The following is a 27345-nucleotide window of genomic DNA, read 5'->3' as shown; positions in this document are numbered from 1 at the left end:
GGGTTTTGGTTAAATGGCTGAAATAATGTCTGTGGTAAACACAAGCTCAAGACAATTTCACGTTTTATTCTACAACATAAAATACATCAATATTACCCCACTCGTGATTTTTTTTAAGCTGTTATGTGTCTTGAACAAGGTGATTTGCTAATAAGTGTCTAAATGGGCCTAGAGTCTGTCGAGGAGATTAAACGTAATCAGCAGAACAGATAAACTCAGTCCGCTTATACAGCATCGTTATGCTTATAATTGCGCTCTTACAAACTATTCTAACTCAAACGTTCTGGGAAAATGTTTTTATTAAAACTGAAAGAGTTGTGGGAAGCTCAGTGATGGTGACGTTGAATTTGTGGGACCGTGGTGTAGTTCGTTTATAGTCTACTTTAGCTGGCGACTGCATTTAGGCTCCAAAATTCATAAAAGTTGTGTTAATCTGTGATAGTTATCTTGATGGACAAAACATTGAAGTATCATAAACTTTTGTTGATCACAGAGCTTGTTTTTAGCCATAATCCGAAAGCCTATGGAAAAATCCTTTTGGGATATTGTCGAGGGAACCAGTGTGATGCGAACTGCCGGTTGGCAAAGGCTTTATTTTTAAGTCAAAGTTAGACAATTGAGGTGAGATGAATGGCCAGTGCGGGTATGCTATTGTTTAACTTAATGATTATTATAAATTCATTGAGTTATTAGGCCGGATTGTTTCATGTTTGTCGACTGTGATCTTGTAATGTCAATAAAGCCATTTTACAATATATTTGTTTGCAGTCAGTTGCACAATTTCACCACTAGGTCTCAGTAAAGTGGCACTGAAGTCTCCATTGCTCAGTGACTGCGAGGACTGATATTACAAAAGCAAAATATTTTGATATTACAAAAGCAAGTAAGTATTTATATTAATTTATAGGTCTTTATGTATTGTCTTCATTTGGAACTATTTACATTGACCTGAATAATGGCAATATATTGTCTTTTGTATCTGCTGCTTTATATATTTTAAAACTTAAAAAAGACACCCATGTCAGTGTTGCAAATTTCAATCATGGCAACATATTTGTTGTTATTTTCCTGTTTATTAGTGTAAAGCTGCTTTGATACAATCTTGTATAAAGCTATAGAAAATATAGAAAAAAACGTGACTTGGATATTTCAGAGAACAGAAAATAAAATTCAGGGGTTAAACAATGTTAACACACTTTAAACCCTAATTATCAAGCCAAACATTTAATCTTTCTTTCTGAAATTTACAATGGAATTGTGCAATCACACATTTGTTAGTTTATACAAGGGATCATCAATATTTGTTCTGAAACTGTCAAACTCAAAGATTTTGGTGATTCCCAGAGACTGAGCACTTTTCCCATAACTTTTCCATGACTGAAACCCTGAAAATATCTGGATATATTGAGACAAAAATGTGTAATTTGATATTAACTTCACCTCAGCAGACAATATGGGTCTATGAACACAATTTTACAGATTTCTTTCTAACTAGTTTATTGATCCATTGTATAACAACATTATGCGAGTATTGCTGTAGATATCAGTCCTGTGATCAGTCATGTGATCAGCTGCAGCCAATCACAGATCAACAGCACTCTTACTCATGTGATATGATATGAATTAAATATTGTAATCAAATTTAAATATTCTCACGCCCTCCTATCTCTCAGGCACTCACATGAAGACTGTAAAAGATGAAAGCAGGTCGATCCAGACTTACAGATGTAACATTTACTGACTGTTGACCGGTAAGATCCTCAGAGATTCAGGACACCGGAAGAATGGAAAGAGTGTGTCAGTGAAGGTGGTTGTGAATGTGTGTAGATGTGTGTTAGTTACAGGATCAGAGAATGACACCGTTCCACTGTCATAGTCCAGATCAACTCTCACACGCTCCAGCTCCTGTTTAACAGGAAAACCAGACCCAGTCAGTCCGTACTGCACACACCAGACATCAGTGTTAAAGAAATCACGTCCCTTCCTCTGGTTTGATGCTGTAGTTACTCCAAGACTCCAGTATCCACGCTCTTTAACCTCCACATCCCAGCAGTGTGTTCCTGAGTTAAAACCCTCTGAACCCAGAACACACCAATAAGAATCAAACCTCTCTGGATTATCAGGAAGAGTTTTTTTCCCGCTGAATATCACACTGGTCAGATCATCAGACAGGACGAGACGTGGATGAGCCGAGTTTGGATCCAGAATCACAGGAGCTGACGAGACACAATCAACAGCTTTTATTCTGATGTTCATATAATGATCAAGAGTGAACCGAACACAGATTATTATGAATTATGACCCTCATCCTTTTGATCAAACACATCAGACATTTTCCTCTGATAATAAAACTGAGTGTGTAACTAAAAACACAGTGATCAGTGTTTAATGGCATCAGCGACAAACCATAAATGTGTGATTCAAACATTTGTGTCTCATCAAGAGAAACTGATAAACTGGAAAAGATAATAACAATCAGCGTTGTTGAGATGAAAAATTCATCTCCAATAAACAAATGCCAATATACCTTTTGACTGTTTCTAAGCAATTCTTAAACACTTATTGAAAAGTTCTCAAATATTTCCGTAAGAATGTCTTAAGAAATATTTTCCTATGGAATATGTTGAGAAGTTGTATGATACTCACACGGTTAGATTGTTTAATACAACAAATACACAAATCATCAAGTGGTAAATCTAACAATATATTTTATATATAAAGATGTGATTTTTAAGATAATTATTTTCAAAATTTGGAATTCTTCTGAAGTTTTGTTTTTTGAGCAATCTTTAAAAGCAGATTACAATTCTTCTCAATGTTGTGAATCTGGCCTCAGCTTTCTGACGAGATTATACAATTATTTAAAATGTTACATTTTCTTCATGAACTTGAGCCTGTCAACAGTTCCTCTAGTAACACATTATAATAGAAACTTTTTGAGGAATATGAAAGAAATATTGATGTTCCTTGAGTTCACAACATTATATTTTAGGTTCAGTATTTTAGTCTGAAGAATCACAAATTAAGTCTCAAGTATCTTTTCACTTTTACTATGTTGAGTTTGTTCTGAAGAAAGGAGAAATATCCTCAAATATAGTTGATCATATTAACTAGTGAAATCTTCACTACCAACTGGGTAACACTTTACAATAAGGTTCATTAGTAACCATTACTTATAAAATGAGCAATACAATGAGCAATACATTTGTTACAGTATTTATTAATATTTGTTAACGTTAGTAAATAAAAATACAGCTGTTCATGTTAGTTCACAGTGCATTAAGATTTTAATAAAGTATTAGTACTTGTTTAAATTAACACCAACAAAGATTAATAAATGCTGTATACGTGCAGTTCATTATTAGTTCATGTTAACTAACGAACGTTATTGTAAAGTGTTCCCACAAACTGAAATAATCTAGTGCTTTTGTGTCATGATAAACCCATGCATGATCTCCAGTGTGTAACAGCAGATCTTCTGCAGACTCACTGTTTTGGACGATGTCCTGCATATTCTTCCAGACTCTGAACGGCAGGTTGCCCAAGTATCGCGACACATGAATCAAAGCTCCAGAAGCCATCTGTGGATCCGGCTGTGAGATCTGGACTCTGGAAGAACATTCAGGAGTCAGAACTGCAGTGGACCAGAACCAGAGAGACCAGAGACACCAGCCGATCACTCACCTTTCCATTGAGACTGGAAACTCCTGCAGAACAAACACACCATTTATCATCAACAACTCAATCAATCAATCAATCAATCAATCAATCAATCAATCAATGATGTGAAATCAGACCTTCAGAAAGCAGACGTCATTGGCTTTCATCATCTCCTCCATGTCTTTGATTGTGTGTGAAAGATTTGAGATGTGTGTGATCATCTCCTTCATCATCTGCTTCTTCTGCTCCTCTTCCTCCCTCAGTGCAGTGATTGCAGCTTCTTCTTCATCTCTGAGGAACTGATGAAGCTTCTCAAACTGCTGTTTAATCTGACGCTCTGTGCGCTCAGCTTGAGACTGAAATCACATCACATTCACTTCAATAATCTCAATCATCGCAACTGATTCTGGAGCAGCGTGAAGAGTGAGCGGGGAAATGTGGGTTAGTGAACTACAACTTTAACTTTCTGACTAGCACTGTGTTCTGTGTCCGTAGTGTGAAAATGCACATGAATCTCATTAGTCTCTCTTCACAAAACAACACTGTTTTAAATGGTGTTTTAGGAAGATTCATTCATATGTGATATAATTTGAAAATATCGTAACTAAACTTAAGATGTCAATTAATTATTTTAACAGAACATAACAGTTTCATTTTAAAAGCCTTTTATAAAACAAGTCCCCATAAAACATGAAAACCCAACATGTGTGTGTGTTAAATAAAAAATAATCAATAAATGAACATGAATTTATGCCAGACAAATCAGTTCAGCTGTTCTGATCATATCTGTGAAAAAGTCAAAAGAATAAATCCTCACCTTGATGTGTCGAACTGTTTTCTCAAACTCTGCTTTAATGTTTTCATTGTGTTTACGTTTCTCTTGTAAAGACTTCAGTGCAGTATTGAGCTCCTCCTGGAATATAAAGAGAAAATCTATAAGACACCAGAGATTTAATATAATATCAGAGAGATTTTGATGTAATACATAAACTTAAAGGAATATGGTTCACCCAAATTTTTTAATTCTGTCAGTAGGCCTACAGAAATTACGATATTTTTGATAAGAGATTTCTGTCCCTCCATAAACAGCTACACAACTACCACTTTGACACTTCAATAAGTTCATAAACAGATCGTAAAACTAATCCATACCCTATAAATTGAGCGGTTTAGTCCAACATTTTGTAAAGAGACTCGGTTGCTTTATATCAGCGGTTCCCAACCTTTTTTCCAGGAGACCCCTATTTAACATTTAAAATCCTTAATGAAATGTGGTCTGAGCTTCCCAAACAAAAAACACAGAGGCTGAATACAAGTGTAAATCCACTGTCTGTCAGTAGGTGGCGCTCACGGAACAGCAGAAATACAGTAACCTCCTCGGTAACTTCTGTAAACAAAGCAGCGCTGATGAACACTTGCGTTACGGAGGCAAGATGAAAAGAAAATGCCATCAAAACTTTTCTCAAGGCAGTCAGTTCCCTTCAGAGATACATTCAGTCGGTTTAGTCTCGTGTGTTACGCTGAGCTTCAGCAAGAGGTTTATTCTCTTGAATAAAAGTCTAAATGAAATCTGTTTATCATAAAGCGACCGAGTCTCTTCAGAAAATTTGGACTAAACCGTTCAATTTAGAAATATTCGTTTTAAGATCTCTTTTTAAAATGTCAAAGTGGTAGTTGTGTAGCTGTCTATGGAGGGAAAGATGTCGCTCAGATTTCATCAAAAATTATCTTAATTTTTGTTCTAAAGATAAACAGAAGTATTACGGGTTTGAACGACATGACGGTGAGTTAAAAAGAATTTAATTTTTTTTGGGTGAACTATCCCTTTAAGTGTTTATCCGCATATTGAAATCCGTCTTACCTTATATGATGAAACCACTTCACCGATTGGTCTGAATTTATGATTGTCGTGTTTCTGTGAATTAATACACACTAAACACACAGGCTGTTTGTCCTCCAGACAGAAGAGTTTGAGTTTCTCACTGTGTAAACTGCAGATCTCCTCAGACACTGATGAACGCCTCTCATTTCTCTCCTTCAGGAACGACTCGCACAAGTTCTTTAACACAAGATTATTTGAAGGCTCATGTCTTGACAAACTCCTGCAGACAGGACACTCCCGAGTTTTCCTAGTTCTCCAGAACTGTTGAAGACACACTTTACAGAAACTGTGACTACACGACAGAAGAACAGGAGCCTTGAAGATTTCTCGACACACGGGACAAGAAATATCATCTTCAGATAGAGAAGCCATTTTCTCAGTTCGAGATCCAGCAATCTGAACTTTACTTTCACTTTCTGAAGCAAGGTTTCAAAAATGAATTAATAAGAGTCACAGAGATCTGTTCAGAAACAACTGTTTCCAATCCTTCTTGAAAGTTTTTCCTCTTAGTTCATCATCGATTGCTGATTTTTCTTTGCTTTAGTCGACATTAAAGTCAGTGTGACAGAAATGAGAAATAAGAAGTCTCCTCCTGGTAAGTGTTTGTCCGGTAAAACACGCCCCCTCATTAGCATACGGATGGCAAAAATGTACAAATTAAACAAATGTGTGAATAATTATATACATAAATGGAAATAAACCCATAAAAACAAATGAAAAAACTAAATGTGGGTTAAAACACCACTATACATAAGGAAATAAAAGTATAGCTATACATTTACTTATTGTTTTTCAGTCACATGTATATTTATCTGTTATTTTAGCAATTATGACAAATAATAATTCGGCTCCAACCCTAAATCAAACACACCTGAACCAGCAAATCAAAGTCTCAGATTAACTAGAAAGCTTCAGTGGCGCTCCAGGACCGAAGCTGCCCATCTCTGACAAATATTGATAATTCGAGACACTTTCAGTTTTATTGCACTTTATTTGTTGGTCAGTGTGAGTGTGTTTGAAGCCCACAGAGTTTCTCCGGCGTTCATGAACAAATCTTTATCAAAATGATTCATTCAGATGCTGAAGTTCTGCTTATGGTGCCGATCTTCAGTGTTTGGAGACTCGAGCAGGACTTACAGAGACGCCAAACCAGTTTCTGTCTCTCCATTATCCTGCATCATCCTGACCTGCATATCAACAGAAATAAATGCATTCAATATTGTGCAGTGAGCATATGAAATCTAGTAGCATGAAACTGCACCGAATCTCTATAATGAAACTGTAGCAGGATCTGAAGTATCTCAGCTCTCATGAGGACAGAGAGAAGAGGACAGAGACCCTGCAGTGCTGTCGCACACATCCTACACCCCACAATGCACAGAAAGCAGCGCAGGGCTCTAGTGCGTGCACAAACCAGCGCTTAAAGGGTTAAACGCATGCTACCGTCACTATGCGGATAGTATGATGTCTATTAACATTCAATGCAAGTCAAAGGATTTGATAAAGTTAATAAAAAGCACCAAAAAAAAACAGAAGTTAGAGAAAGTCTTTCATTATAAAGTCTTTTCCCCCCACTGGCCCTCGTGGTAAACACGTGGTAACCGCGCGCCTATCGCGTTAGACCAAACGGTTCTAACTATGCAAGGTTTTAAAATGGTACAGTATGTTTTCTTGGTGAAACGACATCATTAATGTAATCTAAATACCTTAAATTAATCACTTTTGTCGAGAAAATCCACCGCTGCGCGTGCTTCTGCGTCCGTCCAGTCCCGCTGTTGCTGTGGAAAGAATGTCTGTCGGTCGGAGTGAAGAGACATGCGCATAAAAGCTGAGCTCATTAATATTAATGATGTGACGTTCACCCAATGGGAAGGCGCGTTGGTAGGGGAGAGCCGGGACGGTTGAAACACTTTTCAGATAAACGTCATTTTCTACGATAAGGTTACAGATAGATTTTGTGTGTGTGTGTGATCAACAACTCACATATGTGTTCTCTTAGTATCATGTGTTATTCGGTACAAATATAGAATGATTTAAGTACAAATTGACTTTGATCGGTAGTTGTGCTTTGTTTCAATCGTCCCGCCTGAGCGGGACGGTTGCAACACAGGGGTGGGACGGATGAAACATAACAGTTTAAACGGCAACTATTCATCTAATGCTTGTTTTTATGAACAATACCTGACAAGTAACTTATGTACATATTGTTACAAACATATTTTGTAATTTATTTAATTTAAAGGTTAATTTTAACCATTTTTGTTCTATCACCCATTAAACATAGGCAATAAGCCTATGCGCATTTTGTGTAATCTTTCTAATAGGCTATTTTGACGAAGACAGACAAAGCCATTTACAATGAATGATCTTACATTTCTTCCTTGAGTCATATCGAGTGTTTACTAGTTGAATAGCCTTAACAGCGATTTTCCTATGACCAGGTTTAACTGGCAGGAGGCGCTGTTTCAACCGTCCCGACAGCGCATCCCGACAGTTAAACCTGTTTTCCCCTTAAACTAAAAAACTTTGATATTGCACACTTAAGGGTGTGTTACAGTACTAATACACCTGCCGTATTATCATTACAATGGCACATGAAACAATAAATACAACTTGTCAGTCAAAAAAAAGTACCGCACAAAATAATTCACTTACTGCACTCAAAAACAGCTTTCCGGCTTTAAATCCAAAACGGCATGACGTAAAGAAGAAATGTTTTCGCGGGTCTGGTAGGCATTGCGTGTTGTACGTGCTGACGAAATTTGACGTACATGACGTGAGTGGTTTTCAAGGAAACCTCAATGTTTCATCCGTCCCGCGTTTCAATCGTCCCGGCTCTCCTACTGGCATTCTACATTTGAGTGCATCGACTCGACTGAAAATGTGCATGGTTGCTGCATAATAAACAATATTGCATAACAAATAAGGTGAGAGAAGTACATTTTAAAATACTTCATCTGGTGTACCCTGTTAAAACTCTTTTTATTAGGTTACGTCCTTATGTGTTAAATGTGATTTTTCTCGGACTGAGAAAGAAAATATTGTCCACTTATTTATTTTTTAAATTGCAGTTAATGTTTTAAGTATATTTGGAATGTTTTCTTTGTGAATGCTTAGGGATTAAAGTTTACTTTTCCGAAAAAGAAAATATTTTAATAGACAAAGATTTACCATCAAATAGGGCCTTTATTGTTAATCTTTGTTTGAGTATGGGGAAATACATAAACTAAAATGAAAACCCAACTTTTTGCTATTTTAGATAGATATAGTTACTACTTGGGTGGAAAAATAGTAAAGCAAAGTGCTTTATGTCTCTATGTGAAGCTTATGATGATCTCGTACCTGTTTTTTTTTCTGTTTATATTATTTTCTTTCTTTTTACTTGTATTATTATTTGATAAATTACACCGTATATTTTCTTTTCCTATTGTAGTTTATATTTTTTTAATATTTCTACAGTATATGTTGGATTATTGTCATGTTTATTATTTGTATGTGACTGGCATTCAATAAAAAATAAAAGGCGGGCGTTGGTAGTTTTGGGTGTTGGTTAGCTCACGATTCCCATTTATTTTTATCTTCAAAGTGCTTTAGGTGCCTATTTTACACATAGCTAACATTCCCAACGGATCAGTACCAAAAAAACTAACAAGAAGAATGGAAAAGAACGCCAGAAATGGCAAAAAAACAGACAAACACTTATTATTAAAACTAAATATATATTTTTTGAGACTCTCTTAAATTATGTACATTTTTTTATCATAGTTTTCACTGAAATGCTGAAATGTTTGGAGTTGGTATTATAATTATAATTTAGAAGCATTCCAGAATCTCAACAGTAGGTCATGGTTTTGTAGGGCTGAGCTGGGCAGACTCTTTACTGCCCTAATACTTCAAAAATCCTTTTAAAGGTATATATATACATGTGAGTTAAACGTGGCACAAAGGCCTTTCTCATCACAGTATGCTAATGCAGAGTGCAGGGGATTTCATCAATATGCTGATTGAGGGCTGTTGGGACACTCCAGGTACGGGACGGTTGTGTCGGGGGAGACAGAGTCATTTACACCTCAATGACACGTCTGTATTTGCTTCACAGGACATGCTTTCAACTACATACTGTTGATTTACTAGTGTGTTCTAATATGTAACTATGTCACGTTTGCTCTCATCTGACAAGATTATTTGTCAGATGACTTAATAAATATTAAAGTTTCCTAATAATCTAGGTACTATTGTGCATGCATTGAGGAGAATGTTAATGTTCTTCTCCCCCTCTTGATCACCACACATTTGCCTTATCTTTTGGTTTCCTGTCGGCCGGTTTCGGTGTTGGTATTCCACTCATGTTTAACAATGCTTTGCTCAGGGTATAAGAAGGAAAGGTAACTGTTGATCTTGGAGAAAGACTTTAACCCCGCCACTCCCGCACACCAGTGCGTAACCTCATACTATGAGAGGCTTTTACGGCCTTTGTTTGCACAACAGTGCATTATTTGTTACAACTAAATTTTCTATACAGTATGTTGTTCCATTCTACTGTCTGTATATTTAAACATGTTACTTAAAAAATAACTTTGCCTGCTTTAAATGTTTTGAGAATCTTTCCTTTTATCACTGATTATGTGAAAACTAAAGCTAAACGTTTAGGTTAAATCCTACGTTTTCCTATTAATTCTAAGAAAGACCTTTACCCTTAAAGAATAAGAGGTTAAAGAATAACAACTTTAATGGAGAATGAATATAATTTAATAATTATATTTTATTGGAGTCAGATAAATATTTGAATTATACACATTTGTTTTTTCCTCAATCTTGTGTGTGTGTGTGTGTGTGTGTGTGTGTGTGTGTGCGCGCGCGCGTGTGTGTGTGTGTGTGTGTGTGTGTGTGTGTGTGTGTGTGTGTGTGTGATTACATGTGATAAACATACCATTAAACATATCACTTAAATGAGTGAAAAAGAAGGGAAGCGAGGAATGTTCTGAAAATCATTCAGTGGTATTGCAGCGACACAAATTCATTATGAATGATGAATATGTTCGTAATTTAATGTAAAATAAAATGTGATCATTTTATATTACCCCTCTAGCATCATGATTGGGTCGTTTTGGGGATTTTTATTTTGACAGCGCCACAAGAGTGAGAAAAATAAAGAAAGAAAAGAAGGAGAGAGAGGAATCTGTGTTAATTAAACAGTGGGACTGGCAGTGGGAAAATCCTTATGAATCATGAATGTTTTCTTTTATTCAGGCCTAAATTGCTTTTCTATGGTACTAAATACATGGTATTTCGTATATGCAAGGACAGTCGAAAATACATGCTTCCTGCTTGGGTCATTTTGGGACTTTTATTTTGACAGCTTGTGGTCAGAGCCTCAGATGATGGTGTTGTTTGTGTTCTGCTCATGTTCAGAGTCAGACTCTGCAGTCTGCGCTTCATCCGCACCTGTTCATATTCCTGATACACATCGATCATATCAATGTGATTTATCTATCAATATCTGATTTTGCTCATCGATGGTCGTAATATGACGAGCGCTTACACCAGACCTTCAGCTGATGGGGCCACAGGTTTGATAGTATATTCTTCGCCGTTATGCTTCTGTTTACATCTCTATAAAATCATATAACTTCTACGACAGATATGCCTGTCGTTTTAATTTATGTGTCTGAGGTTAAATGAGTGCTTCGGCTACATTTATCGAGACTCAGAACAGTTAAACACATCCGAGAGCAGTGAAGAAACACAAAATGACAAAATTGTAATAATTATATTATTATTATTTAAAAAAAATTTAGGGCTGTGCAACAATGAATCGCATCCAAAATAAAAGTTGTGTTTGCATAATATATGTGTGTAGCCTACTGTGTATATATTTTTTGTATATATAAAATAAATACACACACATGCATGTATACATACATGCATATAAAAAAATATTAATATATAGTATAAATTATATATACATGCAAATATTTCTCAAATATATACATGCATGTCACGTGTGTGTATTTATATACAGGTGAAACTCGAAGAATTAGAATATGGTGCAAAAGTTGATTTATTTCAGTAATTCAACTTAAAAGGTGAAGCTAATATATTATATAGACTCATTACATGCAAAGTGAGATATTTCAAGCCTTTATTTGTTATAATTTTGATGATTATGGCTTACAGCTAATGAAAACCCCAAATTCAAAATTAGAATATTGTGACATAATCATCAAAATTATTACAAATAAAGGCTTGAAATATCTCACTTTGCATGTAATGAGTCTATATAATATATTAGTTTCACCTTTTAAGTTGAATTACTGAAATAAATGAAGTTTTGCACCATATTCTAATTCTTCGAGTTTCACCCTGTATATAAAATAGTTATACACAGTACACACATATTATGTAAACACAAACTTTTTTTTTGGATGCGATTAATTGTTGCACAGCCCTACTATATTTATATAATATATTAAAAATTATATTTATTTTGATTTCCCATTTGTTGTTATTGTTGTTGTTTTAACAGCAAATGACCCGTAGTACTGTGTGTGTTCCTCAGAGAAGGACCGGCTGCTGAGCCCCGTAATGGGATACGGCTCCGGCGACCTGAACGGCAGGTGTCACCGCAGCCCCCCCGCCCTGGACGTGTGTGTGACGGGCCCTCGGGGGCCGGAGGAGGAAGAGGACGAGGAGGCCCTGAGGAGGAAGCTGAAGTACTTCTTCATGAGCCCCTGTGATAAATACCACGCGAAAGGCCGCAAACCCTTCAAACTGGTCCTTCAGCTGCTGAAGATCATCTTAGTCACTGTGCAGGTACATCATTAACGTATTTAGACACTGAACACACACTTATAAAGGTCTGAAAGTCATAGCACTTGATGATAAAAACATCAACGCATGTGATTATTTAATGCACTCACATGCAGATTTTTAAAGGTGTGCCAAGTCATTTTTTCCCCTCATTAAAACGTTTTTCATTTAATTAATCATGTAATATTTTTTTATAATTATTATAAATAATATTATTTTACGCATTATCGTATAATGCTGTTTATTGTGATAAAATATCGCGATTTGTTTAAAATCACATCCATTCACTGGAGATTTATTCATAGAGGCTTAATTAAACTTTAATAAAAGTCTCATGAATGCAGTTATGTTGCATTTGCTTCTGTCGTTCTCATTTATTAGGCGCTTTGGATAAAAGCGTTTCAAATGATTAAATGTAAATCAGTTAAAAGCTACTCAATCTCTTTAACCCTCTGTTATTGGACACTTTTGGCTTTTACTTTTGTTGACTGGTAATATTCGTGATATTGATTACATTATTCCTCGTTTAGCACTTCATCAAAGTGACATGCCACTACAAAAAGTGTCAGTGCTACTGTAAAACCATGATGCATTCATATTTGATCGTTTTCAAAGTTTTCAGAGTCATTTAGGATACGTTTACATGACAACAATGTACTAAAACCGCAAAAGTTTTACCTTTTTTAAATTCTTTCTGCGTACAGACGATCCTCATTCACACGGATCCGCGAAAACAATTAAAAATGCTGTATTATTCATGCCAGGCCAGTAGATGGCGATGTCACTTTGTAAAGAAACACTACTTGACTATAGACGTGATACGCATGACGTCACTGTTTTCACAAATTCATGTTTTTGTTGTTTACAGATACGATAATGGTATTGTCGTTTTTCACAAATTTGCATTCCCGTTTTCAAAAGGTTTTATTTTCAGGTCCTCAAAATGCCATTGTCATGTAAACAAACGGGCAAAATGCATAAAAAGTTTTCAGTGCTGTGGAAACGGCCCCTTAGTTCATTAGCACAAGTTGCTAGTTTTACTGTAGAGAAAATACCTAATTATAAGGTTTTGGGGCAGAAAATGTATTTCTACAATGACAACAGTTGATATTTGTCTTAACGGGTGTCTCTGTGTGTGTGTGTGTGTCAGCTGGTGCTGTTTGGTCTCAGTAATCAGATGGTGGTGGCGTTTAAGGAGGAGAACACCGACTCCTTCAAGCATCTGTTCCTCAGGGACTATCGGGACGGGTCTGAGGAGCCGCTGTGTATCCACACACAGAGGAGCGTCCACGACCACATCAACTACACCATAGAGCAGGTACATACACACATCTGTGTGTGTCAGTGTGTTTGAACCGGTCACATGAGCGCATGAGGGGACACGCTTGCTTTTAACACTTGTGTGCGAGACTGCAGAACATCTAACCTGAGGAGAACAACCTCCAGATGAAAACACAAGCATGAAGATTTCTGTTATTCTCTGTGAAAGATAGATAGATGGATGGATGGATGGATGGATGGATGGATGGATGGATGGATGGATGGACGGACGGACGGACAGATGGGTAGATGGATGGATGGATAAATGAATGGATGGATGGATGGACGGATGGGTAGATAAATGGATGGATGAACGGATGGATGGATGGATGGATGGACGGATGGGTAGAAGGATGGATGGATGGGTGGATGGATGGATGGATGGATGGATGGATGGATGGACGGATGGATGGATGGATGGATGGATGGATGGATGGATGGACGGATGGATGGACGGATGGATGGACGACAGATGGGTAGATAGATGGATGGACGGATGGATGGATGGATGGATAAATGGATTCATGGATGGACGGACGACAGATGGGTAGATAGATGGATGGATGGATGGATGAATAGATGGGTGGATGGATGGATGGATGGATAAATGGATGGATGATGGATAAATGGATGGATGGATGGATGGATGGATGGATGGATGGTCGGACGGACGGGTAAATGCATGGATGGATGGATGGATGGATGGATGGATAAATGGGAGGATGGATGGATAAATGGATGGATGGATGGACGGACGACAGATGGGTAGATAGATGGATGGATGGACGGATGGATGGATGGATGGATGGATGGATGGATGGATGGATAAATGGATGGATGGTTGGACGGATGGATGGATGGATGGATGGATGGATGGATAAATGGACGGATGGATGGATGGATGGATGGATGGATGGATGGATGGATGGATGGATGGATGGATGGATGGATGGATGGATGGATAAATGGATGGATGGACGGATGGATGGATGGATGGATGGATGGATGGACGGATGGATGGATGGATGGATGGATGGATAAATGGATGGATGGATGGATGGATGGATGGACGGATGGATGGATGGATGGATGGATGGATGGATGGATGGATGGATGGATGGATGGATAAATGGATGGATGGATAAATGGATGGATGGATGGACGGACGACAGATGGGTAGATAGATGGATGGATGGATGGATGAATAGATGGGTGGATGGATGGATGGATGGATGGATGGATGGATGGATAAATGGATGGATGGATGGATGGATGGATGGATGGATGGTTGGACGGACGGGTATATGCATGGATGGATGGATGGATGGATGGACGGACAGATGGGTAGATGGATGGATAAATGAATGGATAAATGGATGGATGGATGGATGGATGGATAGATAGATAGATAGATAGATAGATAGATAGATAGATAGATAGATAGATAGATAGATAGATAGATAGATGGATAGTAATAATATTTTACAGTTTTTACTTTATTTTTGAACAAATACATTTCATAAACATTCAAAAGTCTTACAAGGTTTTGAACGGTAGTGTAGCTAAATAAATATTTTTAATGAATTAAATTAATACAACTATTGTAAGTAACTGAGGAGCTGGCCGTCGATGCGGACGCTGTTGATCAATCTGTAGTTTCAGGGACCGTTGGCTAAACAGGATGCTAGCATCATTAGCACATCAGACGAGTGTTGAAACACTCACATGTCAAAACATCAACATCAAATCAGTTCATGCAAACATGAGGAACTAGTGTAAATCCTGCTTCAGATCTGTCTGATATAACCTTTGACCTTTGCCTGTGTGTGTGTGTGTGTGTGTCAGTATCTGTCTCTGCCGCAGAAGTCAGTGGGAAGGTACGCGTATGTCCGCGGTGCGGGTCTGAACGACAGCGCCCTCTATCTGTGCCAGCGCTACTACAGGAAGGGCACCATCGACCCGGTCAACGACACGTTTGACATCGACCCTCATGTTGTCACGGGTGCGCAGGAAATCACATCATCACACTAATGCACAGCTCTGATTTAAACACTAGTCGTCTCGCTGTCTGGTGGTTTCAACCCTCTGGTGCTCTTCGTGTGTCGCTCAAAAATGACTAATGTCAAAAAAAAAAAAAAAGTTGTCTATCAAATCAATGTATTCAATTTTAGTTTGATAATGTTTTTTTATTTAATATTTTGGATTTTGTATTGGATTTTTTATACTAAATTATATTTACTCTATTTATATTTACTTTGTATTTATAATCCATTTATTCACTTTTTGAGCATAGACCTGAAAATTACATTTCCAACGTAAACTGTCGTAAATCTTGAATGCACAGACTTAAGTTTGATAACTTTTTAAAAACGACACTTGGCAGATTATTGCTGAAGTGAAAAAAGTTTTAAAAAAGTGAACTTAAAAAAATTTACATAATTTTACGTTTATTGTTATGAAAATGCAAAAAAGTAAAAAAAATTATATGAAAGATATATTTTCAAAATCACGTTTTACTCTAAAACTGCGAGAAAATCAAAGCCATAAATCTAGTTTAGTAGCTTAAAACAAGAAAAAAATGTCAGTGCAAGTAAGAAAAATAACTTTTTATATAACATATTATTTTCCCTTTTCTTTTTATCATTGAAAATAATAATTATTACTTAAATTATTTTTTTTATTATATTATAGTACTTTTTCATTACCAATATTTTTTTCCCAAGGATATTTTGTGTTGTTTTAAGCACAAACTCACTTAATTTTTATACGTTTTAAATAAAAAGTCATTTTCTTACCCAATTTCCTTCTCAAATAAGTACTTTTTTTATTTAAGAATTATAATAAAATCATACTGAAAACAAGACAAAAATACTAAGTCAGGAAAAAATAAATTCAGTGTGCAGCGCTCATTTTTTACAATCCAACAACCAATGGATAAAATGTTTCAAAACTGTTTCGCTCAGAAAAGCGTCTCAATACGGTAGGACAGTCGGTTGCTACTTCAGTGTCATGCCAACTTCAGCAAATATTTCATCCTGATTTTGCTCCTCATTGCAGTGCATTCTGGGAATGGCGATGCTCCCTATGAAGGCGGCTCACTAGGGTTCAGAACAGAGCAGATGTATCATAACAAGCTAAAGTTCTAAATATTCTGAATCTGAATTCCACGGAATCTCTGTTCTGTTTTCCTCTGTTGCCTAGCAACACAATTTGTTTGTCCGTTTGAGTGATCAGTGATATTCTAAATGAGGCGTATTCTCTTTCCTCCTGTGTGTTTCTGTTGCTGCTATAGAGTGTGTCGGAGTGGACCCACCGCCAGACCCTTCAGCTCCGCTGCAAAACCACTACAAGAACTTAAACCTCAATTTCCAAAAGTGAGACAGACACGCGTCAATCCAGCCATTTTCAGTGATAAGATACTAAATACTTCTATTGTTTATGAAATATAATCATCACAAACAGAACATTATTTAATTTATCATCAATGGTTTTTAACATCCCCAAAGGGAGGTTTAGCTCAATTTTGTGGACAGTAGCTGTAGCTCAGTAAACACACACACACACACACACACACACACACACACACACACACACACACACACACACACACACACTGATCCGTGTAAGAGCCGTTAGTCTTGTGTAATGGTTGCTCAAGTTCCTCTCTGAACTGGTTTGTGTGTGTCCACAGGCTGATTAATGTGACCGTCCAGTTCCAGCTGAAGGCCATAAACATCCAGACGATTATTAATAACGAGATTCCCGACTGCTACACCTTCTCCATCACTGTACGCACAGATTTACACTTCTACAACATCTCATAATGTTTATGAGCATACATTATCATTCAAATGTTTGGAGTCTGTGTGGGTTTTTTAAAGAAGTCTCTTCTGCTTACACAGGTTGCATTTATTTGATTAAAAAATACAGTCAACATTTGATCAGCTTGAAAAAACGGGTTTCATATTTTTGTGGAAGCTGAGATACATTTTATTTTCAGGATTCCTTGATGAATATAAAGTTCAAAAGAACAGCGTTTCTTTTTTAAACAGAAATCTTTTGTAACATTATAAATGTCTTTACTGTCACTTTTGATCAATTTAATGTGTAAAAGTATTCATTTCTTTTAAAAAAATTGACATTAAACATTAATGTTTTCTACAAAAATATGAAGCAGCACAACTGTTTTCAACATTGATAATAATCATTAATGTCTCTAGATCATCAAATCATCATATTAGAGTGATTTGTGAAGTATCATGTGAAGATTCAGCTTTGATCACAGGAATAAATTACAGTTTTACACACATTTACATAGAAAACAGCTATTTTAAATCTTAATATTTCAAAATTTTGACTGTGGGTGAGCAGAGGAATTTCAAAAACATTTAAAAAATCCCTCCCAAAAATCTAATCTATAAAAAGGTAATTTATAATTTAATAAGTGAAATAGCATTTTCATGTATAGCACCTTTCTAAGCACGTGCGTGTGTGTGTGTGTGTGTGTGTTTCAGATCCTGTTTGATAACAAGGCTCACAGCGGTAAAGTGAAGCTCAGTTTGCTCAACGAGGTGTCCATTAAAGAGTGCCGGGACCCGAACGTGTCGGGACACGGTGAGACGACACCAAGCGCTCTCAGTGTGTGTGTGTGTGTCCTGCTGACGCTGAACCCGTGTGTGTCTCTGTGTCCAGCGGACAGTTACGCGCGCGTGGCGTTCGACGTGCTGGTGGCGGTGGTGTGCGGTCTGTCTCTGGTGTTGTGCGGCCGCTCCATCCTCAGAGGAATCATCCTGCAGCACGTGAGTGTCTCTCTCTCTCTCTCTCTCTCTCTCTCTCTCTCTCTCTCTCTCTCTCTCTCTCTCTTTCTCTCTCTCTCTCTCTCTCTCTCTCTCTCTCTCTCTCTCTCTCTCTTTCGCTCTGATTCATTATAAAAAAATATTATAAAAAAATATGAGCTGTAGATAAACGAAAATTATTTCCGGACTATATACAGTATCTGTTCCATCAGATTTTGCGCTGCAAAACATTCATGAGTCACGACCGCTGTTATCTCGTCCATGCTGGCAAATAATCATGACCACTTTACATGAATTATATCAATAATTTTAGCACGGTCATTCAAAACCAGGGTCTACCATGTGCATAGTAAGTCACAATATATCGCAATACAAAAATTCAACAATATGTATCGTGGATAGTGACAATCAGTATTGTGTATAGATCTCCCAAAAGTAAAATTACTGTGTGAGAAAACATTTTTCAGAGTTTTAGTGTCAGTACTCTATTAAACTACTGTATATAATGTTGAATATAATGTATAATAATGCAATGGGGGAATATTTGTGTCCCCTGATAATGCCAAATGTCTGATGTCACCAGTAAAAAGTGGCCTGCATTATTATAAATATATCTAGTCAGTGAAAGAGTGCAAACATATTAGTCTAAAATAATTATTTTCAGCTTCAGAATCATGAATATTGTTATTCTGGTGTCTCTATTGTCCTGTGCGTTGGGTTTCCAGCACCGAGTCCAAGACTATTCATTCACACACACAATGTAACACCAAATTGATCATTTAAATATTTTTTGTTAACCTTTTACCATATGTCTTGGAGTATCGCAATAATATCATATCGTGGGTTCATTGTCGGGGTCAGATACCAGTCCTGTCTAAAGTGAGTGTAAACAGTCAGGTCGGATCTGTGCTTTAAGACTTGCAGTGTTAAAGTGTGTGTGATCTCCTAATGCATCTCCTAATGCATGCAGGAGTTCGTGTGTTACTTCCGTCAGTCTCTGGGCCGTTCGGTGTGTTGGGCCGACCGCCTGGAGTTCATCAACGGCTGGTACCTCCTGCTCATCATCAGCGACGTGCTCACCATCATCGCCTCCTTCATCAAGATCGCCATCGAGACCAAGGTCCCGCGCTTTCCTGTGAGGCATCGCTGCGTTCCAGAAGCGCTCGATCTGATTGGTGCTTGTGTTTGTGCCGCAGAACCTGTCGTCGTATGACGTCTGCAGTATTTTGATGGGAACCTCCACCCTGATGGTGTGGGTCGGAGTGCTGCGATACTTCAGCTTCTTCCAGAAATACAACGTGAGTTACGCTGCATTCCTGTTGTATGTTGAATGTCCCATTGAGCAATACCAGAGACTGTAGAAGAACACAAGACACGTCACTCGTATTGTTTTGAACGGGGGAAATCAATATTGCAGAATAAAGGCCCGTTCACACCAAGGACAATAACGATAAAGATATACAGTAGTTCTAAAAATCTTTCTCAATATTAAACAATAGAGTTCACACCACAACTATAACTATAAAGATATGAGGAACGATACTGTCGGGATCAATTTCAGAACGATTTTTTCCCAGCTGACGAACGATAAAACACTGACAGCCAATCAGAATCCACTCTAATTTAAACCAAGGGCTCGCGCATTTAAAATGGCAGACGGCATTGTGGAGAAGTTAATCGCCGAGGTACAAAAAAAAATCCACCACTGTTTGACAAGTCAAGCCCCTTTTCAAGAAAATGGACATGGAAAACAATCGTTCATACCCTCTGAATAAACGGTGAGAAGTTTTACCTCAGGTATCCATTGTCTTGCTTCCTTTGAAGTTGCGGTGAAAACGACCAGGTGAATGTGAAAAAACAAAAAACATGTTCAATGACGTTGTACACACTTTGAAACCGCATTGCAGGCGCCTTAGAATAAACAGACCGTTATCCTTAATTTGTGTGGACGCAAATATAGTTATCATTACAGTTATCTTTATAGTTATCGTGCTTGGTGTGAACAAGCCTTAAGTCCCGCCAAGTCATCGCATCACTGCAGCTGCCGTTAGCATAGATATAGATAATAAAGGCTAGATGTCTTACGGCGGAGTCTCTAACGTCATCACCGGCGGCCATCTTGTCACAGGCAAGACTCGCTGAAATCTTGACGGATTTACAAACGGTTTGGTTTCATACAAACGTTATTAACGTGGCTATAATTCTGGATGCTTGAACATGTTGAAATATATAATATTATAATTATTCATAAGTATGCAGTGTCATAACTACATCTCTGACGTTTATAACAAACCAACCCGTTTGAAAATCGGTAGGTGCGGACGTCGACCTCCATTGGCCAGCAGCGCAGATGAGACATCTAGCCTTTATTATGTATATCTATGGCCGTTAGAAGCTCTGGTTGCTATAGAAACAGTCAGACGCGCTTACCTTGCGCATTAGCTTGATCCAGTCTGAAAAATGTCAAACAAAATTTGTGAGATTTCAGATTTCATTGGTGATTTCAAATAGGAAATTTAACCGTAAGCTTGCCGAACAGTTTTGGAGAATTTGATGTTTCCCCATTCAAAGAGACAGGAGCTGCACTTGCATGACCGAGAGGCGTTTCAAAGATGGCCGCCGCGTCTTAAAGGGACTTTGGCAATACTTCTGTGTTCAGGTCACATTTCACCCCAAAATCAAAACAAAAAATCTCTCATTCTCAATATTCGAATATGACTCGAATATTTTTTTAGTTCTCTTTATTTTCAATGATGATTTTTCCCACTGTTTTTCTTGATATATTATTACTTTTATTCAAATCGGCATGAACTAAATTCAGTTAGACAAATTTTAATTTACAAACTTTAAATAAAATTTTTTTGTGTGTGTGTGTATAGAGGGGAAATGTACTTAATTTAATCATCAATGTACAAAATCTTGGGCAATAAAAGGGTTTTAAAAATAGGCTTTTCTTTATGCTAGTAAAAAAATATTTTTTTAATTGTAAACCAAAAAATTTTTATTTTTATTTTTATGACACTGACATTTTTTTTGACAGGCTTTGTGAGCTTCACATTTCCTCTCTCTTTCTTATTTTCTTTGTATTTTCTAATAAATTGTACTCTTTAATTGTCAGTCTTTTGTTTTCTTTATGCTAGAAAAAATCAATTTATTTTTCTTTTGATTTTGTCTCGAAATACGACCCTGGAATTTTTAGAAAGCCTTTGTGGGCTTTCTTTCTTTCTTTCTTTCCTTTTTTTTCTTTTCTGTTTTCTATTAAATCTGACACTGCAAATATTACCAAGACAAAACCGCAAACCCTGAGACAGTAAATTGAGTGAGTGAATCTCCTGGTGTGTTCCCAGATCCTGATCGTGACTCTACGAGCCGCGTTTCCCAGCGTGATCCGGTTCTGCTGCTGCGCGGCTGCCATTTACATGGGCTACTGCTTCTGCGGCTGGATCGTCCTCGGACCCTACCACGCTAAAGTATGGCACAGCTCAATAACAATAACACTCTGCCCGGCCAAAAAATTATAATCACTGTTTGCATTTAAATAAGTAAATGCTTAAGAGATTGGATCATTATTCCAGTGATAATTATGTTTCTAGCATGTTATGTTTGGCAACAGTTCTCATAACCCTAATTTAAGGAGTGTGTAGCTTTTACTTTCTTAAACAATCATGTAGGAAACACATCATGGCCATATTCCAGGATGACAATGTCAAGATTCTTCAGGCTCAAATTGTGAAAGAATGGTTGTGAGGAGCATAAAGAATCGTTTTCACACACGGGGCCGTATTTTAAGGATCTAAGCACATGGTCTAAAGCGCACGGCACAAGTGCACTTATTAATAATAAAAAATATTGTCCAGAAAGCTTATTTTATTTCATTTTAATAATATTTTTTCAATTTTTTCATGCAATTTTTGGGGATTTTTTTTGTATTTATTTATTTTATTTACCTTTAAATTACATACATAATAAATAAATTGTAATTTAAGCACATTCTTTCAACTTAAATTCAAAATAACTCACAATTTCATGCAAAAAAAAAATATATAACATGATATTTCATGACTGTAGATGGCCTTATAGCTCTATATGGAGCAAATGAGCTGTTCCTCTGGGTCCTAAAGTCAATAAAATAATTATTTTGGTAAAGTTTCAGCATTTTTAGTTTGAATTTTGAGCATTTTTAAGGTTTTTCTATGTGTACCGAAGCATTCCTCGCATTACATTAATTCCTATGGGGGTCAAATTGACCCGCGAGTGAAGGATGAAGAAACAACGTGGCGCAGGACGTGAAAATAATAACTGCGTCGGACTGAAACTAGCATAAAACACTGCATTGCGCCGGGTTTATGATAGCGCCCATGAAGTCCAGATCTTACATTCACTGAGAGTCTTTGGGATGTGCTGGAGGAGACTTTACAGAGTGCTGGACTCTTGCATTGCCAATACAAGATCTTGAGCAAATATTGATAGAAATAACATCACAACATTTATTTCCATCAAGAAGAGCATACATTTTTGGTCAGTATCTTATATACAGCATATTTGGCAGCTGGTCATAATGTTTAGGCTCACCGGTGTAAATCACCACATTAAAACGTCCATAGTCTTTTCGCATCCAAGCGTTGACCTGTCCTCGTCTGTGTCTCTCCACCAGTTCCGCTCTCTCTCTACGGTGTCCGAGTGCTTGTTTTCCCTCATCAACGGAGACGACATGTTCGCCACGTTCTCGGACATGGAGCAGAGCGGGACGCTGGTGTGGGTCTTCAGTCAGGTGTACCTCTACACCTTCATCTCGCTCTTCATCTACATGGTGCTGTCGCTCTTCATCGCGCTCATCACCGGAGCCTACGACACCATCACGGTGAGTCCCGCTGTCCTCAACACAAACTAAAGTAATACAATCACTAAAACTAAATCTGAATCAATACAACAAATCAATCAATCAATCAATCAATCACTTAATTTATAAAGCACAATTAAACACATCTTCCATTGACCAATGTGCTGTACAGAGTGAAAAAAAGACAAGGACAAACAGGACAACTGAAACTGGACTATAATATGAAAAATAATAAAACATATTTACACAAAATAACTAAAACTTAAAGGGGTGGTTGTTTATGATTTCACTTTTCTAACTTTAGTAAGTGTGTAATGTTGCTGTTTGATCATAAACAACATCTGCAAAGTTACAACGCTCAAAGTTCAAAGCAAAGGAAGATATTTGCTTTTAAAGAAAAGGACTACAACAAACGGCTGGCAGGGACTACAATGAGCTTCTTCATGGGTTAGTGACACCACCAACCCTAAAATTAACATAAATCCCGCCCACGGAAGCTTGAAGCTCCGCCCTCTGTGCCGGGAGCAGCAGCTCATTTGCATTTAAAGGGACAGACACAAAAACGGCGCATTTTTGCTCACCCTCAAAAAGTGACAATTTTCACATAAAAATATCTGTGGGGTATTTTGAGCTAAAACTTCACACACACACTCTGGGGACATCAACGACTTATTTAACATCTTGTGGAAAGTGGCATTATACCACCCCTTTAAATAAAATATCCCTTTTTTTTGGAGTGACTTTGCGCTTTGTAAGCTTGCAGATTTTTTTCGTGCTCAAACCGCAACATTACACACTGACTACGGTTGAAAAGGTGGAAAAGCAGAATAGGACCCCTTTAAAAGTGCCTGTGGGAAATGTGTAAAAACGACTGTGTGTGTGTTTGTGTGTGTTCCAGCAACAAACGCAGGACGCGCCGCAGGCGTCTGAACTGCACCGGTTCATCGCCGAATGCACCGACACACCGACCTCCGGAAACTTCCACTGTCCCGAGCAGTCGACCTGTTCACTCTTCTGCTGCTTCAGCTAGCGTGTGTGTGTGTGTGTGTTTCTGGGTAACGCTTCATTCATCTCACACACGGGATAGACATGCACTCCTATGTATGTTTGTTTGTTTACAGTTAAACTTGTTTTAATTCCGTTATTTTATATTTAAATCCGTTATAATTTAGGACCATTGTGATGTTTTGCTTTGTGAGATTATTTTCATGACGTTTAAAATACAAGTATTTTGTATAACTGTATTACAATAAAAAAAATATTGAAATGATTTTTCAATTTAAATATGCATACATTTAAGTTTCAAATGGAAAATACAATAAATAGGTGACACAAAACTAGTTTTGAGAGATTTTGTCATGAAAATAATGTCACAGTGCAACAAAATAGACGTGCAAAGCGATATTTCTTGATTTCCGGTCGAAATTCGACCTGCACGTTTTCTTGCACACAGAAGAACAACTTTATATCTCAGGTGTTTTGGGGAATCTCCTGATCAAATGTCCAGGTCACATTTCACCCTAAAAACACGCAAAAAAAAAAGAAGCTATATTTTGCTCTTAAAAAAGAAGCCTTTTTGGGACCATTATGATTTTTAAATTGTTTTTGGTCTTAATTGCTGGAATTATTTTCCATTTTAAATCTGCATAAATATAAGTTGCAGATTCAAAAATACAAGATGCATAAATATAATTTGAGAGAAAATGAAACACATTTGTAATGTATATGTCACGACGCAACAAATATGAATCGGCTTTGTTTTCTTATATGCGAAACGATGTTTATTTTAAATAAGAGTACATTTTTATAATACTACACCATGACATTCTGGGGAAAAAAAAGTTGGTAATTTATTTGAATGAATCTAATTTAAAATGGTTGATTATTCGTGTAATGAAAATAACGTTTAGGTTGAAATACGACCTGCACATTTTCGTCAGATTCACCCGATCGTTTTTATTCCGATCATATGCTTTCATATTGCCACACCACATCTGATTTTATGCTTTTTGTAAGTCATTTTCAGAAAATACGTTTTTAAATGTGTTTTGTGGATATATAGATGTTATAATGCTTATGTTTCATAAGCACAGTAGGATATTTGTGCTTTATTGGCATCATATGGAGGATAATGCCACATTCTGACGCTCTTTCTGTGCTTTGTTTCAGATTTCTCTAGTGTGTGTGTGTGTGTGTGCGTGTGCGTGTGTGTGTGTGTACGCGTGAAAATGTGGTTTACAGGAAGCATAGCTTGCAGGTTTGTCATGAATATTAATGTGGGTGGTGTATTGTATCTGTCTCCAGTGCATTTCTTCCTTCACCGCATCACACACACACACACACACACACACACACACACACACACACACACACACACACACACACACATTTGGAGAAGCCCTGGGCATCTAGAGAGGTTTTTCCCTGTGTTATTGACACACACGGGTCAGTCCATCAGGGAATCACTCGAGCGGTGAAGCTTTGAGTGTGTTCAGAAGTGTGTGTGTGCTCAGTAGCAGGATGATAATATAGGCTTGAAATGTCTTAAAATGCTTCATTAGATTCATTAATAGTGATCGAGAAACCATAAGCAGTGGTTGTGAAGGAGGGACCGGGTCACTACAGGACAGAGAGGGAACAAAAAAGTCATTATTATGATTATTGCAGGGTATTTATGAGCTCTCAGTATAGCATATTTATGATATTAGTCATGCCGTTTTCTACGCTAATAATCATCTTCAGCTTTTGGCAGTTTAATATCAGATCCGTTCAGATTTATTGCTCTGAAAGAGAGAGAATTGAATTCGATTCATTGTTCTTGTTGTGAGGGAGACGCTGCTTTTGCTTTGAATCTTGATGTTATTGTTTCTATTCAGAATGAATTGCTGGTGTAGTTATGATTATTGTGATATGTTTACTGCAGTTTTAATGAGATTTCAATTATTTAAAGTGCTGTATTTGATTTAAATGTCTTACATTTACTGTATGTAACCGTAGATCAGCTTTTGGTCAGATCTTTTATTTAAAGCCTCAGAAAGTGACACTCATTTTTAACAAAGGGAATATTTGTGCTTTTTTTTATTTTATACAATGCACAGTTTTGCACATTTTTTGCCTGTAATTTATTTGAAGAGATTGAATGTGTATCTGTGGTTTAGTGTCATTGATTTGAAATGGTTGATTCATACGCACAGATTTGACGTCTCTCTCGGTTTTCAGACACATTGTAACACTTAACACATCTGTGAATGTCAACATCAAACATCTGATTAAATCTCTGAAGCTTCTTCTGTTCGTGTAGTTGTGTCTTTTCCCTCTTCGGTTATACTTAGACTTTCTTAAAATAAATATGTCCATCCAGTTAAACACCCTCCCTGACATGCGTCCGTGATCATAACTGAGGAGATAATATAAGGCAATTAGACATTTCATTGTTGTTTTTCTTTGTTGTTAATATTATTTTCAGTTTATCAGCATGGGCTTAAATATATGACCTCATTAATAGATCATTATTTAGTTTTTGCACAATTTTTTATTTTCAAATGAATGAAACTGTTCATAGTGAATGTGTCTGTCAGACTCTTTTTTTTTTTTTGCCTTTTTGAAGTTTGACAGATCAATATTTTTCAAGATTTCCCCTTTGGTGTCTGAAAAAAGAAGTATAGACGGGTTTGGAACAACGTGATGGTGAGCAAATTATGACTTTTTTCACACACACACACACACGTATGTGTATATATATATAAAATATTAATGAATTAATTATTAGATATTAAATTCATTTTGTCATTACCGAAGATTCAAGGAATTTCTTAACTCATTTCTAAACTTATAACAATAGTTTTTAAGATAATATAACTTAAATAATTGTAGTAGTAGTCATTCTATATTAATAATAATTGTGCGGCCCAATGGTTACTTTTTAAATTTTAATATAATTAATTTTGTAATTTTAACAATAATATTCAGTAGTCATTCTGTGTGCTTTATGGACTTGGCGTTTCAACGTTCATCAGCGTCGTAAATCCTGCAAAGAT

The 27345-nt window shown here is 37.0% G+C and overlaps 2 protein-coding genes across 3 annotated transcripts; one reads left to right on the top strand and one right to left on the bottom strand.

The window, feature by feature from the left end:
• Positions 1-1067: 1067 nt before the first annotated feature.
• Positions 1068-6401, bottom strand: LOC307000736 (E3 ubiquitin-protein ligase TRIM39-like). Its single transcript, XM_079616536.1, has 6 exons — positions 5522-6401; positions 4478-4573; positions 3798-4016; positions 3685-3707; positions 3491-3609; positions 1068-2216 (listed from the first exon to the last, which is right to left on the bottom strand). Exons 1-6 carry the CDS (start codon positions 5912-5914, stop codon positions 1735-1737), a joined length of 1332 nt encoding a protein of 443 aa, XP_079472662.1. The 5' UTR covers positions 5915-6401; the 3' UTR covers positions 1068-1734.
• A 4495-nt stretch (positions 6402-10896) lies between these two features.
• On the top strand, positions 10897-25136 carry mcoln1b (mucolipin TRP cation channel 1b). Of its 2 annotated transcripts, XM_079626013.1 has the most exons (13): positions 10897-11112; positions 12102-12355; positions 13503-13670; positions 15518-15674; positions 16965-17046; positions 17364-17460; positions 18187-18286; positions 18365-18471; positions 19439-19588; positions 19665-19766; positions 21816-21938; positions 23123-23329; positions 24207-25136. In XM_079626013.1, the coding sequence occupies exons 1-13, from the start codon at positions 11070-11072 to the stop codon at positions 24336-24338; spliced, it is 1722 nt and encodes a 573-aa protein (XP_079482139.1). In that variant the 5' UTR covers positions 10897-11069; the 3' UTR covers positions 24339-25136. The 2 variants fall into 2 exon arrangements, with proteins under 2 accessions (XP_079482139.1, XP_079482138.1); XM_079626012.1 differs by having other exon boundaries at positions 10928-11112; positions 18187-18471.
• The last annotated feature ends 2209 nt before the right edge of the window (positions 25137-27345 follow it).

The sequence above is a fragment of the Phoxinus phoxinus genome (genome assembly GCF_949152265.1).
Source record: "Phoxinus phoxinus genome assembly, chromosome: 1".
NCBI lineage: Eukaryota > Metazoa > Chordata > Actinopteri > Cypriniformes > Leuciscidae > Phoxinus > Phoxinus phoxinus.
This window is presented reverse-complemented; position numbering and strand designations above follow the sequence as displayed.